Consider the following 18,327-nt stretch of genomic DNA (forward strand, 5'->3'; position numbering starts at 1 on the left):
GCATATTAGGAAATCTTTGACCTAATTCTATCTTCTTTTTCCCCAACTCCACCAGGTTTCTTCTGGGTCCATTCAAGAAAGTGTGAAAGACCGAGTTATTGACTCAAGACTGCAGCTGTTTATCACCAAGCCAGGACTCTACACGTGCATAGCTACTAATAAGCATGGAGAGAAATTCAGTACTGCAAAGGCTGCAGCCACCATCAGTATAGCAGGTAGGATGGATTTTCACAATCTCATTGCTCCAGGAGAGGAGAGAGTTGTTGGCACTATTCTATGACATCTTTCACTGGAGGAAATCTTTTTTTTTTTTTCTTACTCCAGTCCCATTCAGGACATATTTCTTCCTCCATAGCGACACTCCAGAGGTTGACTTGGATAATTGATTTTGGCTGATTTGTTGCTTCAGAAACTAACTCCTTAAATATCTGCCCAAGTGATGGGTAACAGCTTCCAAGAGTTCATTTCTTTCAGTCTCTTTCTCTTTCATTCTTTTCTTTTCTTCACTTTCCTTCCCATTTTTTCCCTTTTTTCTTTATTCTTCCCTCCCTTCCTCCTTTTGTCTCTTTTTCTTTCCTTTCCCTCCTCTCTTTCTTCCCTTCCTCCTCCCTCATTCTCTCTCAGGGTTAATCAAACTTTCCAAGGCTCTCAAAAGTTGGCAGAGAGTTAACATGGTTGTGCCAATTTCTGCATGGCTATTTTTTGAAGGCATTTTTACTTACGAGTATGTGATCTCTCTTGCGGTCTCTCCCTTTCCTGTTTCATGCAACTGATAGCAGGACCTACAGGTATTTTCGAGGACAAGGGCTGACACATGGATTTCTAGGATATTTGTGTTGAGTTATAAAGGTTTATTTTTAAAATTTCAATGTCCCAAAGGCTTTGCGAACATTTGTGGAATTCCTAGAGATGGAAGTAATCCCTGTATCAGGAAATGCCAGGCATGATACAGTCATAGCATGCCTACTGCCCAAGGGTCAACAGAGAGATGTTGGCCTCACATGTGAGACAAGCACTAGTAGGACCTGTGAGCAGGGCCAGCTCCCCAGAGCCTGCTATTCCTTATTACAAGGCCACTTCTTTGATCTTCCCTGATGGGAAAACGTCCAGTAATGTTGGTGATTTTTAGCAGCAGGTGAATAAAAACACAGAGAAATACACAGAGAGCATGGGACAAGGTTGGCCCTCTGTCCATGATGGAAAAGAGAAGATGTCAAAACCAAGGATCCCTTCTGCCTTCTTTTCCAGGGGAACTGCCTACAGTATTCTGAGACATCCTATCAGTCATTCTAGAATTTCCACTGATGGGAAATCATTTTCCCAGAGAAGGATGAGAATCTCAAAAGTAAACTCAACTCAATTTAACAAATAATAAAATGATTCCTCTTGACATAGCACTTTGTTGTTTATACAGTACTCTTGTGTGCATTTATTAAATGCACTGGGTTCAGTCCATTGTGTTGGGTAAAGGATGCAAACTTAATTAGCAAATGGGATCATTAACAATGGAGTCCCCGTCTTCCAGGGACTCAATCTAAAAAGGAAGCCCGCTGGCCACATACATTATGGCACAGACTGCGCTCTATGCAGGAACACAGACAAAGTACAACAGCAGAAAAAATAGGGAGAGTTTAAAGGAATACCACTTGAACAGGAGATGGGAGTTGGAGATGAAAATGTTGAAGTGAGTTCAGAAAAGAGCAAGTCATGATGGGGACTGGGAGTGAGGTGGAGGATGGGAAGAAACGTACGAAATGCAAGCTCCAGCTGGGTTATGAAGAGCCTGAATAGGTTGACTGTATTCTTCAATTAATGGGAAGTCATTTAATTTTTTGAGAGGAGACAGGTGATATGGTCAGATATACCCCTTATCAAGTCAACAGGTGCTTGCGAGAAGACTGGGAGGAACGGCAGGCAGTCTGGAGGCTACTCCAGGAGTCTGGAAAGGTAATCAAGGTCTGAACAACAACAGCAAGAATTGGGAGAGAGAGAAGAGCAGAGATGCGTGAGACCACCCAGGACAGGGAGGCTAAGATTTGGAAGTGCTTAAATGTGGCAGTGTGTAGAAGGACTTAAGATGTGTCTGAGACTTTGAGGAGGGTGTCTAGAACAAACCATAATAGATAAAACAAAACTGAAGAACATGAGAAGGTTCAAGAGATAAGAAAATAATTACACTTTTGGTGCCTTTGAATTACTTGGAATTATTCTAGTCTATCTTGTGTTTCATTTGATATTTGATCAAGACCCAATGTTAAATACATAAATATGTATTTATATAACCTATATCTATACATTAATAGAGCATCTGTGTGTGTGCAGAGAGAAGGAGAAACATTTACATATGAATACCCAAATCCAAGAAAATAAACTGATCTAATCTAGCTTACCCTATACCTCCACTGGTTAGAAGAGGAAAATTAATGTCGCTAATCTTAAGAGAGTCTCATTTCAGGTGATTATTCAGTCATTCAAAGATCAGTTCCCTCCCACATCTCTTTGTCTCCTTCCTCCTTCTGTCTCTTCCCTAGATGGAAGGAGAGCAGGAAACTTAGATTCACGCAGCTGTATCCTCGGGAACTCCCCTGGGCTTTGGTGAAGTCTACAGCTAAAGAACTAGTGATTTCATCTCTTGGCTTGATTGGGACCCAGAGGATCTCCCTGTCTGCCTCAGCCCCATCCAGGTTCTTTCCATAACAACACAACCCTCTACATCCCAGCCAAATCCTTCACCAAGCCCCTCTCTAGAGTCTACTCTGCAACCTCTGCACCTAGGTCATCTGGCTCTCCCTGTAAAGCCAGGTGTGCTGAAATCCCAGTCAGCGCCCTCCTTATCCCTCCTCCCTTGGCTTTGCCTTTGTCTTTATCCACACACCTCTCTTCTAGGACTTTGGTCCAGGGAAAGGAATCTATAAAATGTGGATCTGAATTCTTAATTCCCCTACCTTCCACCTTTACCTCCCAAGCTGGAGGGACTGGTCAGGGATACCTTCTTTAGTGTTGTAACCTGCAGTGCCTGCCCATCATAGTACAAAAATGGGTGTGAAGGCAGTGCTATGACCAGTAAGAAGGAGAACCTGATAAAATGGGTATATTCTTCCCCACACAAAGGCAGATCCATCACATGACATGATCTCCAAGATGCTAAAAGGACTACAGAGCCTAAGTGCCACCATATTGTATACAGCAACATCACCCCCCTTCATCCCTGTCCTAGTCCAAATGAGAACCTGATCCAACACCATTAATAAGTGGAATATACCAACAGAGGAAACTATAATCCTAAAGAAAGTAATGGTATCTTCTTCTGGTGGTTATACAAAGCCTTTAAGTATGGACAGGCATCATAAAAAGGCACTGTCCCAGAACGCAGGGAGAAGTGGTCAATGTTGAGAATAGACCAGAGTGAGGATGAGAGCAATCAGCCACGGCAGCCCGGGAAAAATTGCCAGAGAATTTGCAGTGAAGAAATGGATGGTGGGAGCAATGTGTGGATTGGCATACAGCAGCAGAGAGGGCTGGAAACCTGCTGCAGCAGGAGAGGTGAATGCAGATAAGGAGCTGTGACCTCAGTAGGGGTGATGGTTATGCAGACTGAAACCAGCAATGACTTGACTTTGGCCAACAAGCCTGGCAATGCATGTTTAGCAAGTGTTAGCTACTGTATTTGAACCAATAAATGTGACTACATCTGCCCACGGGAAAAAAAAATTACTAAAATGAGTAAAGAGGGACTCCCTCATGGAGCTAATTCATAAAAAGGTACAAGACCCTTTCATTCATCTCCTGATCTGTTTTTCCTGTTGGATCCCACTGACTATGAGACTTGAAGCTCCCCTGCTTTTCCTAAAATGTCCTCAGGCAGATCTAATGAGGTTGTCTCATGAGTACAATGGAATAAGACCTCTGAACCATGTCAAGAGACATGTTCTTTTCAGTCAAAGTTGCTAAATGCCTCAAAAAGGTCCCCCAACCAACACTGGGGAAATAACCTTCCAACTCTGGGGTGCAACCCAAACCAATATTCCAGGAAAGTGAGGCCACTTTGTTGAAAAGGGGATCTGTGGAGCCACTTTAATTCAGAATCATTTCAAAGCATGGTCTCGGGCTTTCCAGATCTCCCAGGGCCTGGTTGTGACACCTGCTTTCTCCACTTCTGCTTTTGGCCTCCTTCTCCCTTGGCCTCTGATGGGGCTGGCCAGTGGTCCAGAGCCTACAGTCAGACATGGTGCCTCCTATTAACATTCTAGCAACAATGCTTCCTTACCCTAAATTCTCCTTTCTCTCATTTCAGCCATCTCCATCCTTCCCTAGTGTTCTATAGTCAACAGCCCTCTTTGTCACATTCTCTGTGTTTCACTTTGAAGATTTCACTCCATCTGTTTATTTACTCATCCCAGCAGGAAAACAGGAAATGGAAAAATCTGCTCTAGTGCTGAGGATTATATCTAATGATATTTCTAGTGTTTGAAAGACAACAAAAAAGTAAAGATCAGCCTTCATTTTCCCAAAACTCTTCCATGTGTATGCCCAGATTCATATGCATTGTTTGAGAAATGTGATATACTTCTTTCTGATTCATTTACATTTGCTGTTAGTCATCAAAAGGAGCCAGAAAAACTTTTGGAACCTCTCCCTATGAACCAGGAAGTTCCATTTCCCTTCCAGTCGCAATCTCGAAAGGCTCAAGTTGCAATTCAAACTCACCAGGATGCCGGGTTGTTGGCAAGATGCCTTCCCTCTGTCATCAGAACCCTCAGCTTTATGACAGAGACCAGCAAGGCAGCTCACGACCCCTGTAATGAGCACAGTCCTGGAAGAGCCAGAGGCCATCAAAATAGACATAGGTATTAATTTTACCAAACAGTTAAAGAAAAATTAACACCAGTCTTTATTACCCTGAGACCAAAGCCAGATAAGGACATTACAACAAAACTACAGGCCAAAATCCCTGGTGCATATAGACCAAAAAAAAAATCCCAACAAAATTCTAGCAAACCAAATTCAATAGCACATCAAAAGGATTATACACCATGATCATGTGGCAATTATATCTGGGATGCAAGGATGGTTCAACATACACAAATCAATTAACGTAATACACCACATTAATAGAATGAAGGCTAAAAATCATATGATCCTCTCAACAGATGCAGAAAAAGCACCTGACAAAATTCAACATATGTTCATGATCATCACACAGAAATATACCCACACATATATACTACCACGTTTCAAACTCTCTCTAGTGTCTCATGGTCACACTCCTGTGTCCCTGGCAATGTTTTCCCCAGTTGTGAGACATGTGATGATGTTGCAGGAGCACGTGACTTCCTCTACCACCCAGTGCTTTAGCCAGGATGGACAGAATGTGTTCTTATTAGCAAAACAGACTCCGTCCCCTGGTGTTTCATGGTGGACTCATATGGTTTCAAATTGATTAAAGGTGTTTGTTTTTGTTTCTAATAAAACGGAAAAGAATGAATGACTAACAGCCAGTAGCCACACTAAATTGCTACCAGCTGTTCTGCAGCTAAGCCTAAGAGGTAAGCATCCTTTTTACAATCAGGCAGCTTTCTTATATTAGATTGGCTGTATGTTTGAGAAGAGAGCCAACATTTGACTGGCTTTTCCAGATAATTTAAAAGATATTACAAGTATTGATGACTGTTGGAAACTTTTGGAATTTTAAAGAATCTAGTGTTGAGATAAAAGTGCTTATTAATAATTGCAAGGTTCTTGGACCCCTTCCCTGCTCCCCACCTCCCCCACCCTAAAAGAAAATGTGACTGGAGAAATTTCTGTAAGAAACACATTGAAGCCTAGTGAATCATCCTCTGAGTCTCTTAATATGCTTGAGAAGACTCAGCACCCTTAAATGACCTTGATTTTTCTTTCCTTACATGTCTTTGAAATAGAAGCCTAGCTAAGCTTATTATCTTTTTCCAAGTTCTAAGGCTGGATTCTCTTTAGCATTCATTCATCTATACATATTGAATCTTCCCTTTTACTTTTTTAAATTGAGGGCTCTTTCATATACATAAACTTGGCCTTTTCATGTTTCAATAGGTTTCCCTGCTCAGCTGCTACTAGAATCTGTCTTTACTCCTCCAAATTATATACCTTTTTCTCTGCAAGAATTTCTTGATGTTCCTTCCATCCGCTCTATCTGCCCAGGGGCAGAATTGCCCTGAAGTTTGGGTCATGTAGGTTTCTCATGTAGGTTGGTTTCTAAGCCTTATCCTCACCTTCAGGCTCATTAAATAAAAAGTCCATATAGAATAAAAACTCACCCACATGCACGGTTACAAAAACCTCAGAGTCACCAATCCCCACCAATGTAAAAGAGAATGATCAGAAATATAAACTATGGGTTTATAAGGTTTTTCAAGAAGTTTGGCTTCTCAGAGGAATTCATTTTTGAATCCCTAAAAATGCCAAAAGACTAACACCCAAATGGACCTACCAATTTCCAAAGGAGTTAGACTTCAGAAATTCTAATAAACCAAGTTGGTTTTGCCAAAGCATAGGTTTTACTTCTTACTTTTATAGTGGGGGCTGGGGAGGACAGTAGGAAGTAATCCACAAAGTGCTCGGTCAAGATTGTGAAGTTTTAGATTTCCTAAACAAAAAGCGGTGGAATCATTCAGAAATGCTGGTCACATGACCCCCTCCTAAGAGTCCTCTTGCCTTGGGAGAGTCCTAGTTGGGGCCAATCACACTGGGAGCCCAGTAATTCACCTGAAGAGAAGGGCAATGCCCTCAGGGCCCTGAACTTTCACCTCCATGGGCAAAATTTATGGTGAAAATGTGGGGCCCCTTGTTAAAAAAATTATTAAGTATCTCAAGATGGTAACGGCAGAGCATTAAACTAAGTTGGAAGTCTTTATGAGTGTGAGAGCCTGTGTGACCACGTGAAGCCAGTGGGTGTGTGAGAATAACGGCTCCTCCGCCGGTCCCCTCTCTCCTCTTCCCGTTCAGCCTCCACATCTTGCTTTCTTGATGCAAAGTCCCTGGGTGGCTGACGGAGGGACGTTCTGACCCGTGATACTGCCTGGGCTCATGATACTGAGCCTGGAGAAAGAAGAATCAGTTCCGGGAGACACTGAATATTTTCTTCATCTCCTTCTCCAAATCTGCCTGTTAATGCAGTGTCTGACCTCCTAGCCCAAGTGGAGAACTTTGCAGAAACTTAGAGAAGAGAAGTATCAAATTATCTCTTACAGACCTTGAGGTGCAAATGTACTAACTTTCCTTTCTTTTCCCCTCTACTTGGATTTCCTGTGGGGACTGCCTCTCCTGCTGATAGAATGGAGGTAAGGTGCTGTTACTATACCAACGGTTGGTTTTGTTTGACGTCCGATTTATTGAGTGTTTCCTATTGGTTGAGCACTGTAATCTCAGAAACTTTCCAATTTCTCATCCTTTTAATACTCTTACCAAGTGATAATGAACTTGAAGATACGTAATGTCTACTTATTGAATATTTACTATGTATCAGACACTGTGCTAAGAGCTTTACATGCATTTTATTTTTTCATTTCTTAAATTTTTTTTTTTGGTTTTGCTTTGTTTGTGGGGGTAGATAATTAAGTTTAGTTTATTTATTTTAATGGATTGAACCCAGGACCTCATGCTTAGCTAAGCACACCCTCTACCGCTGAGCTATAGCCTCCCTCCTCTACATGCATTTTAAAAGCCGATCCTCGGGACATCCCTATATAATAAGTGCTATGATGGTCCCTATAGTGCAGAAACTGAACTGGAGAGTTCAGGTAACTTACACAGCTAGTAAATGACAGGCTTAGAAATGAGACACAGAACCAACTCCCAAGCTTTCCCTCACAGCTTTGTCCTGTCAATAAGCAAGTAGCTCCTAATAACACATTTTGAAACTTACAGCTTGATTTGCATAAAATTGACTTGCATAGAAACTCTGGGACGTGGGGCAACTATTTTAATCTAATTTTACAAATGATGAAACTGAGATTCAGAATGATTAATTCATGATAAGAATAGCAGTTAGGTTTTGTGCTACACTTTTGAGCACCACTTTTCTCATGTTAGTTTCAGCAACTTTATGGGACCGGAACTATCCTCTCTATTTCTTTGAGGCATAAAATGTTGCCCAGATCTTCCAAAATGATCACTCCAAAGCTAACTCCAAAGCCTCAATCTAAGCTCAAGTAGACAGACTCAAGAACTCAGATTTATAAATACTTCGCTAACCTAGGTAACACAGTAACTAAGCAGGACCTGCCACTCAAGCCATTGATTCTAATTCCATGGAATGAAATAATTCATTGCCTAAGAAAATTAAGTTTGTTTGCAATCTTCTTCCTAATTCATACAATGTTGATGCATTTGTGTACCTGATAAATAGGACCTGAGAATTAGGTGGCTATCACGGATCCAAGAGACAGTCCTGAGCCTGAAGGACTCTATAGAGAAACTGGGTATCTACTGAAGGGGGTACATGACACAAACATGGTAAAAGGTAAATGAAAATGCAAGCCACCCACAGAAGAGACGCCATCTTTCATTCACATGCCTCACAGCACACCTGTCCTCCTGTCAGTTTTTAAACCACTCTGTTCCTGGCACTATACTGGAAAGTGGAGAAACAAAACCAATTGCACATATTTCCTGCCCACAAGGAATCTGCATTTTACTAGGGGACACACACACACACACACATACACATTAATTACAAAGCAACATTCTAATGGAAACATGCACAAATTCTAAGGGCTCAAGAACAGAAATAAATCATTCCCATGTCAGTAAATGCAAATGAAAGACTTAACTGATTAGTAGTCAAATAAATGCTAATTAAAGAAAAATTCCGTATCATTTTTCACTTGTGATAACACCAGCATTGTCCAACTCTACCAGTAGAGAGGAAAATTGATACAACCTTTCTAGCTAGCATTCGGCAGTTCTGACTACAAACCCCAAAATGGTTGTACCTATTAACTGAATAAACCCACCTTATACTTCAATTCTTTAACTATTTGACCAAGAAGAGTTGTCTGTTATAAAAGAAGTTAAAAGGGGGACTTGGGATCAAGTATCACCTGTTGCCTCTAAAAAAGAGAAACTTTACAGAAGGAGAGGTCAGCCAGGTTTAGTTTGTCAGGAGGCGAAGGAGGGACTGGCTCCATGCTCAGTATTAACTAGCATTTTTGGAGGTAGTCCGGCAGATCATTCCAAAATAACCAGCATTCTGTGAACAGATCCCTGTGACCTCTGCCCCACTGTTCAAATGAGCAACAGGACCAGCTGCTTCTGGTATTGCTCCATCCTCAGCCCCGAGCACTGCATGTGGAGAGACACGACTTCAGTCGGACAGAAAGGGGACTCATCACTTGCAAAAGACAGCAGAAGATACCAGTGGAAGTTTTTTGCCTTCATCTTGATCCCTAGGTTTTGCTGTGAGCTCCTTTAAGAAAAATTTTAAGTAATAGAGTTAGGAGATTGAGGGGGGGAAAATGGCCCATCTGGCCTTGATTCCTTGCCTCTAAAATTTGATCACTGCATAAAATGTGAGGTTTTATAAGTTTGCAAAAGACAGGAGAAAAAGGAAAAGGAAGTTGTTTAAACTCTGAAACTGTGACTGGACAGCCTTCATAGGTATGTATGGATATGTATGCGGATATAAATATATACATGGTAAAAGTCAAATTAAAGTGCAGGCCACCCACAGAATAGATGCCGTCTTTCATTTACGCACCATTCGGCACACTTGTCTCCCTACACATTTTTAAACCACTCACTCTACTCCTATATCTGTATCTTTATCTATATGGTCCTGTATATCCTTTATCTTGTGGGGCTAATCCAGGCAAAGAGGACTATACTTCAAACTGACTATACTTCAATTAAAAAGAAAATAAAATAGTTTCAAAAAGAGAAGCAACAGAAATCCAGAGAGAAGAATTGATCGTTAATTGATTATTAATAATATTTGTCTCTGAGGCTATTTTTATTCATTTTTTGTATAATTTGTCTTAGTTTCCAATGCTTTTTTAAAAAATGGTTTTTGCTTGTAGAGTTAAAGAAAAAAATCATGATCTTTTTTAATTTAAAAATATTCGTGGAAAAATAATCATTTTATAGCTCACACATGACAGCAGAATGGATGAATAATTCTCAGCTCAGAGACACTAGGAGAGACACTTAATTTTTAAGTGATACAGTTGTTTCTAAGTGATAAGAGCCATGCCTACTCTTCTCAACCCTCCAAGGGATTATCAGTATGTGTGACCATTTTGCACATCCTTGAGGTATTTCTTGTTATTAGGTATTGTTACTCAGTTTCTTAAAGTACAGCATCCTTGCTTCTCCAGAACTTTCTTAGTGTCATCCTACCCTAAGTTCCCTAAAAGGCTGAGTCATGAGCTATTTCTCTAGATGGTTTCTCCACCTTATATGGCCCAAATTTTCATGGGAGTTTTGTGTTTTCTTTTTCAAGGCCCTTCATTTAAAAAAAATCCCTGATGAATTCTAAATAATGCAATAAAATTCATGTTGACTAATTAGTAAACGGCTATAGCATGAATTAGAGAATGATTCTGTACGACAAAATATTATTTTAAAATACAGTTTTTCTTGGAAGTTCATTGTTTTACCTGAATGAGTCGTATCTCATTTAACAGATTTGCTTTAAAGACCGGTCGATAATGACTCAAATCAATTTTTCAAATTCAAATGGGGTCTGCTAACAACTTAAACATTTCCCACAAATTCCAGTTTGTTTAATCTTCCTTAGCTTAAAATTCTGTGTTTAAAGATCGTGAAAGGCTAAATTCCACAGATGTGCAAATCTACATGAGAACGCAATTTGAATTTGCTGTCACTGTTAATGATATATCTGAAAGAAGGCATCTTGATGTACTGAGACCATCACAGTGCCTACACATAACAAATGCTCAATAAATATTTGTCAAGTGAGAGAGAACAGGAGTTGTCATTACAATTCCCAGCATTCCATTTAAGGGAGCAGTGGACATGCGGGGAGAGCACCAACAGGAGTTTCCATTCTCCCTGTTGAATTCTTCAGTCGTCACAGCAGGTCGGCTTTTAATCTTATTTTTGTGCTAGCACTGCAGAATTTACAGTGTCTTTCCACTTACATTACCCATTAACACACAGTAACCAGGGTTCAGGTAATTGCTGACATTACTTTACAGAGTAGGACCTGGGGACTCCGAATGACCAGATGAGTTTCCCCAAGACACGCGATGAGAAAATAGCAAAACTGAAGGTACTGCTTAGCTCCTCCAAGAGCCACAGCCAGTGCTTTCTCCTCCCTGCGTGGCTTTCTTCTCGTTTAATGAAATGCTGAGAGGATGTATGAGTAAGAGGATCTGAGCACGGAAGGTGTGCGCTGCAAAGTTCAAATACTTAACTATCATAACATTGAGATAAACTATGTTCATAAAGCTGCAAGCTTTTTAGGTCAGAGCAATTCCTATGCTCACTCACTTACTGATCATCACTTATTAATCATCATGATGAATATGTTTTTCAGATGTGTTTACTTGCTACATCAGCTTATTTGTAAGAAATGTGTAGTCAATTTATTGGGAGTCTGAGATTTGCAGATACTAACTACTAGGTATAAAATAGATAAACAACAAGGTCCTACCGGATAGCACAGGGAACTATATTCAGTACCTTGTAATGGGTAATGGCCTATATGAAAAATATGAAAAGGAATACATATTCATATATATGGCATTATATATATATATATATATATAAAACTGAATCACTATGCTGTACACCAAAAATTAACACATTGTAAATCGATTACACTTCAATGAAAAAAAAAGAAATGTAGTTAATCTTCTTTGATATAAATAACAAAAATACTCCCATCCATTCAGCCCTTGAGAGGTTCCAAAGCTTTCCACATCTGTTACCACCTTTGAGCCTCCTAATAGCCTTCTGGCTATTATGCTAGAGGTAATATAATTGCTGCTGGAAATGAAGACAATATTCAGATGGAGCATTTCAACCAATTTGTTAGTACAGTTTTCTATTTCTGTGATGCAGATGTGGAAATGTAAAAAAAAAAAAAAAGGCAGCTTGAATGCTAAGAAATAACATGTGATTGGGAATACTGTTCCCTGCTTCTTTCAGTAAATCCCAGAGAGAAAACAAAGGCTACTGCGCCCAGTACAGTGGGGAAGTGTGTGATGCTGTCCTGGCGAAAGATGCTCTTGTTTTCTTCAACAACTCCTACGCAGACCCTGAAGACGCCCAAGAACTGCTGGTCCACACCGCCTGGAATGAACTGAAAGCAGTGAGCCCGTTCTGCCGGCCGGCTGCCGAAGCTTTGCTGTGTAACCACATCTTCCAAGAATGCAACCCTGGGCTAGCGCCTACTCCTATACCCATTTGCAGGTAAAATTTTAAAAATAAATAAATGGGAAAATTCCATTTGTCTGTTCGTGAGTGGGAAGAGTTTTCCAAAGAGTAAGTTGTCACATGCAATAGTCCAAAATATAAGGTAATTGAGGTGGGCAGGGGAGGGGGGTGTAGCTCAGTGGTAGAGCGCATGCTTAGCATGCACAAGGTCCTGGGTTCAATTCCCAGCTCCTCCATTTAAAAAGAAAATAATGGTAAATAAATAAACCTAATTACCTCTTCAAAAAAATTGTTTTAAAAACCAAAAAACAAAATATAAGGTAATTAATGGGACAAAAGTCCTACCATATGAATCACTAATGATACCCTGTAATACTAGGGCTCTGAGCTAGAAAATGTCATAAAAGGTGTAATAGTCTATTACATGTGTTATTATTCACATTATTACCATATTCATAAATATTCCTGCTTTCTAGGAAATAAAAAGCAAAGCCCTAAGTTAACATGGACCACATCAGTCAGCCAAGGTAGAGAAAATAAAGACTACATTTCAAGTGCTTCAGCATTATTTGCCAATAAATATGAAATCTTGGTGAGCATTTCAGAACACTGTAATATTCCACCCAATATTCTGATTTAAGTACTGATGCCCTTGTCTCATGGGGGTGGGGGACAGTGGACATAGTTATAAATATCTATTTCTTTAACCCCCCCATAGTCTTTAAACATTGAAATTTATCAATCCATGTTCAGTAGAATTATCTTCGCCTTTATTTACTTCTTATGTAGAAAAGACAGGAATCAATCTAGCTTTTGAGCTAAATGGAACAAAGTTCAAATACTGTTTGTACTGCTTTCTAGATGTACTTGATCTTGGGCTAAACTTTAGTTTCTTCATCTGCAAATTAGAGTTGAGAGGATCAAAGGATAAATTGCACCCATGGTATGTATTAGAAACTGGACAGTTATTGCTTCCTTTTCAAGAAAACACATGAAAACTACCAACACAGCACATTTCCACCTGTTTTTAAAAAAACCAGGAACTATTTAAATATAGAAGTAATTTTAAGACACAATCGTTAAAGGACTATAGTGAGGTCATTAAAATAGTGAGCTCTATGTTTTAACTTACTGAAGATTTTGATGATTTGGAGACTTTAAAAGAGAAATATAATTTGTCATTTCAACACTCAACATTATATTTTCATCAGACATGAAATCTAAGCATCTCTTGAGGAACAACCAAAATTAAAATTGAATTGTATCTTTGTAGGCTAGCACAAAATAAATTTATTGAGTAACTTTCCAATATTTATGCCCTAAATCAGTTTATATGCATAAGCCCCAGATGTCTTTTTTGAAAACTGGAAATAATTTAACCTTTTTTTTTTTAAATCCCTTTCACTGAGATTTCAGATTTAGTAGAATAGCATAATTACCTCTTAAATCTATAAGCTATTGTTAGCGTACTTAAAATTCTTTTTCCTAATTCCAGTTATTATTTAGACAAGTATTTTTAATCTGAAAACTGTTTGCTTTTTTAAATCCTTATAGTTAAACATTTTGTTCACACTGGGATTAAGAAATGCAGTCTAGAAATTTTCATATTTTTATATTTTATTGAGGTTTTCTTTTCTCTCATATATAATTAATAATTGTAAAAACAATTAGACATTTAAAAAGACTTATCTCTGCTTTTAAGGTACAAGATTCATATATAGTATGTAGGTGATTAGTATTACCAGGATTAAGTATATTAGATTATCAGTATTAAGTTGTCCAATCCTTTCTGCTCTTAAGTGAGTTTGTTCTGTTTGATTCAATGCAGTAAATCTTTTCACAATGATTGTTTTTTTCTAAGACAGTTTTCTTGCAGTTCCGGAAACTTCTGCTTTCTGTACCAATAATATTTGAACTAAAATTGAGCTCACTGTTAGTAACTAGTAAGTTTGCCCTCTAAATGTGCTCCTTTTGTTTCCCTGCTCTTTCACTCTATCTTTCATAATAGTTTTTGTTTGCCTTTATCCTTCAAAGTGGTTCAAAGGTCTTCCACCATTTTACACTCTACTGCTAGTTAATTTGTGCATTCCTCATGGTTTTCTGATCTTAGATGGTAATTTAATCATTTGTGCCTCTTTCCCTGAATGACAAGGAATTTCATTTATTCAACAAATATTTATTGACCTTCTACCGGGCTCCAAGTACTATTCTAGGAGTTTTGTCCATGGGGCTTACATCCTAGCAGGAGAAGACAATTAGCAAGAGACATAATAAATAAATAACTTATATACTACCTTAGAAGATGTTAAGTGTCACAGGAAAAGGAAAAAATGAGCACCAAGGTGAGGAAGATCAGGAGTGCCAAGACTAGGGGAGGAAGTTGTAAATTTAAAAATAGGGTGTGGAAGGTAAGCCTAAATAAGTTAGTATAATTTTACCAAATCCTCCATTACTTGCTTGTTAAAGCTTTATCTGGAATTATAAACCAGGTTAGTATTATTCAATTGTGTTGCATTTGCAGATGCTCAAATTTTGGAATATTACTCTTAGCTTTTACATCTGATTGCATAATCACATATGCAACAAGTACCTGGAGCAGTTCTTGTGCTATTTATCCCCGACACTCACAGTCATTTGTTCTATTAGAAAATCTTTTTTTCCCCCCTTAAACTCTCAATTTTGATTCATTTCTTGTTTAGCTAGAGTAGGTATTTTACAGATTACATGTAAAAAAATTACTTCTCTGTAATCTTATACACATGTGTTTTTGACTGGGTACTTAAATCTTGCGTTACTCTCAAGTTTCCTCAAAATTCTATGCACAGTGACCAATTGTTTGGGGGCTGTGTTTTAATGAAGAACAGATAAGGCAATCCTGAATTTTGTGCCTTTTTAGGGAATATTTTTCTCTTGCCAGCTGGTAAGAAGATTACTTCTTTAATTCTTGAGATTCAAAATATTTGTAAAATTCATCTGGAAATAGATTTCTTTTCATCATTTTCTTTCCTATAAATAATACAAAAAGAATGGATAATATGCTTTCATTATCAGGTTTATGTCCTTTTTAGCTTGAGAATATTTTCTTACAGTATATCTTTGAGTATTTTCTACTTTCCATATGCTCTAGTTTCTTGTGGGGAAACATTGTTACTTGTACTTTGGATTTCTTGCTTTCTTCTCCCTCTCAGTTACCTCCTTACACACTATTTTCATTCATTCTTTCTCTCTGCACTCAGTTAGGACTTCTGAAGTTTTTCTCTATTATTTGTTCAGTTTCTTACAATGCTGTTTCTTACTGTTTTCAATGAAGATTTCACCTGTTTCAGTAAAACAAAGTTGTTGTTTTTTTTAATAGGAATTAAAATTCTTTTTTTTAACATTTTTTATTGATTTAAAAACAAAGTTGTTTTCACTTCTTTGTAGTCTTTGTTTTCTTCAGTCACTGCCATGTTCAGCTTAACCTACTTTTCAGTCTGTTTTCCATTTCATCTTGGTTGTTTTCCTTGTGAAAAAAAAATCTTCTATAGAGGGCAATGCACATCAATGAAAACAAAGCAAAATTGAAATAAATTCTCGAATGTGTTTTTCCATTCATAACAAAAAATACTTTTCCCAGGTATTTGCTTTCTCCACATAATGTGGGCTACAGATTTTTTCATATGCCCCCTATTGATTTTGCACATTTTAATTGTACTGTCCGAATGCAGAAAGATGTGCTATATGACCAAAGGATGGGACCCAGGCATAATACAACGGAAGCCAAGCAATGCTTCTCCAATTCTTTAGCTTCTTAGAAGCTTGAAAGACCCATTACTCCCCCTCCCCATGCAGACATATTAAGAATCTATATCCTATTGTTGTACTCATGACCCCCATTGTATCCCATCACCTTTGTATGCAAAGCCCTTTCATTTTGCTCATGCTGAATTGGTCCATATTGGCAAGTGGCTACCTGGGAAAGCAGGTGTATAGGCATGAGTATTAAAAAATATATGTATATGTAAGTACACATACACACATATATATACACACACACAATTTCTTCCTCTCGGTATACTTCAGATACTGAATGAATGACACTACTATTATTACCCTTAATTTTTAAAATTATCTTTAATATCCTCTTATTACAAATCCCAAATATCTTAATTTGGAACTGACCTGGTCTCTCCTTTGTCGTCTATCCTACTTCCTGTAAGTTTGAACAAATATTAATCCACGAAATTCTAATTCGTCCAACTAGTCCACCTAGTCTTTCTTCAGCCTCTTCACTCATGGTGCAACACATAGATGAACACTACAGCTTCATATTCAAATAGGCATTACTCTAGCTTTCTCAGGTGGAAGCACACACTGCGATGGGACAGGACTCAGCCTCTCCAAGGCTGGGGCTGTGTAAGAACCACATGCCTGCCTATAACCTTCTAGGAAGGTGATGCTGTCCTGTTCTGGAGAACAAAGCATGCGCAGAAATGCTGACTGTGTTCCTCAGGCCCTGCCCATTAGCCCCGAGGTTACAGAAAAACCTCCCAGGCTGGAAACTACTTGACAATGATCCATGACTTCAGTATGTGTGCTTTTAAAACTCTGTGTCACTTGTTTCTGTACCTTTGTCATTATTTTAATATGAACTTGAGAGAAAACATATCTGGGATTCCTAATCTGGTAACTTTTGAACTTGAAAATCCTTTCCCCCAGGAGCATTAATTATGTTTTAAAAACAAAATAAGAGAGTATTTCACAGGAATACTCTCACATAAAGTCTCACATTATTTACACGAAAAGGATGTTTACAAAAACACTTTATCAGGAGCAGACAATGTATTGTGAAGATGTTTTGAAAATACAGGATTTAGGTTCCACCACAAATTTGGCTTCAACATGCTATAATTTATCAAATTTTGTTCTCCATAAAATATTCTAGAGAATACTGCCTGGCAGTGAAGGAGCTCTTCTGTGCAAAAGAATGGCTGGCGATGGAAGAAAAAGCCCACAGGGGACTCTACAGATCTGGGATGCATCTGTTCTCTGTGCTAGAGTGCGACAGACTGCCTAGCATGCACTGGGACCCCGCGGCCTGTACCAGACTGCCGTATTCAGGTAAGAGTTCTTGCGAGACTTTGGAGGTTAAGCGAAACTTACTATTTTGAGGAAACTACAGTGTGAATTTAAGTCTCCTAATATTTCTAGGCATTTCTTTCTTTCTTTCTCTCTCCTTTTTTTTTTTTTTTTGAGTTCTGCCTTCCTTCCATACCTAATAACAGAATCCTACTGCTATCCTAATGCACCGGTTAGCATAAGGATTTATTCCATTTGTTCTAAAAGAAATTAAAGAGCACTTTTAACAGCTGCTTGAGATCTTACCTTACTTCCTAAGAGGATCTTTTGAGAGCTTATAACATTTTCCGGAATGTGCAGAGAAATGGCTAAGAAACATCTCATATTTTGTCAGAGGAGTGGAATAAAGGAAGAAAAGTCCTCTTTCTTAGCCAATGAAGCAGATTTTGCAGCATGCAAAAATAAGCCACGTTTGAAAATGCTGATCTCGCAAAACAAAGCTGAATCATTGCATGTTGCTTTAATGAACTTCGTTTGTCAGGAACTATGTCTTCGTTAACCCTAACAGCTGGTTTAATTTCAAAGACGCCATCCTTGTGCATTCGAATGCCAAGAATGTTCTCCCGCTGTATATTAAAAAGCTGAAAGAGAACTTGCATTTCTTAGCGCTCTCTCACAGAACATATGAGCTATCTGAATGTTCATTTAAAACAAATTTTTATCCTTTCCCCTTCAGATTATAAAAAAGAAAACCTAACAAGTAAGTAATTTTCTTTGTGCCCTTGAAACCTTCTGTGTATGTAACTGGATTCATGCATGCGTATTGACACCCATACTTCATGATGTCCGGAACAGCGGGATGTCCGGGTTTTTCACTGTGCTCATCCGGGGTCT

At 38.6% G+C, this 18,327-nt stretch overlaps 1 protein-coding gene across 1 annotated transcript in view; it reads left to right on the forward strand.

The window, feature by feature from the left end:
• MUSK (muscle associated receptor tyrosine kinase) overlaps nt 1–18,327 on the forward strand; it is an 87,158-nt gene that overhangs the window by 58,228 nt on the left and 10,603 nt on the right. The window contains exons 7-10 of the mRNA XM_072958988.1: nt 56–215; nt 7,310–7,316; nt 12,148–12,411; nt 17,300–17,475. Of these exons, the coding sequence (XP_072815089.1) occupies nt 56–215; nt 7,310–7,316; nt 12,148–12,411; nt 17,300–17,475 (607 nt within the window). The remainder of the gene's footprint in view (nt 1–55; nt 216–7,309; nt 7,317–12,147; nt 12,412–17,299; nt 17,476–18,327) is intronic.

The sequence above is a fragment of the Vicugna pacos genome, chromosome 4, assembly GCF_048564905.1.
Source record: "Vicugna pacos chromosome 4, VicPac4, whole genome shotgun sequence".
In the NCBI taxonomy this organism is placed as follows: domain Eukaryota; kingdom Metazoa; phylum Chordata; class Mammalia; order Artiodactyla; family Camelidae; genus Vicugna; species Vicugna pacos.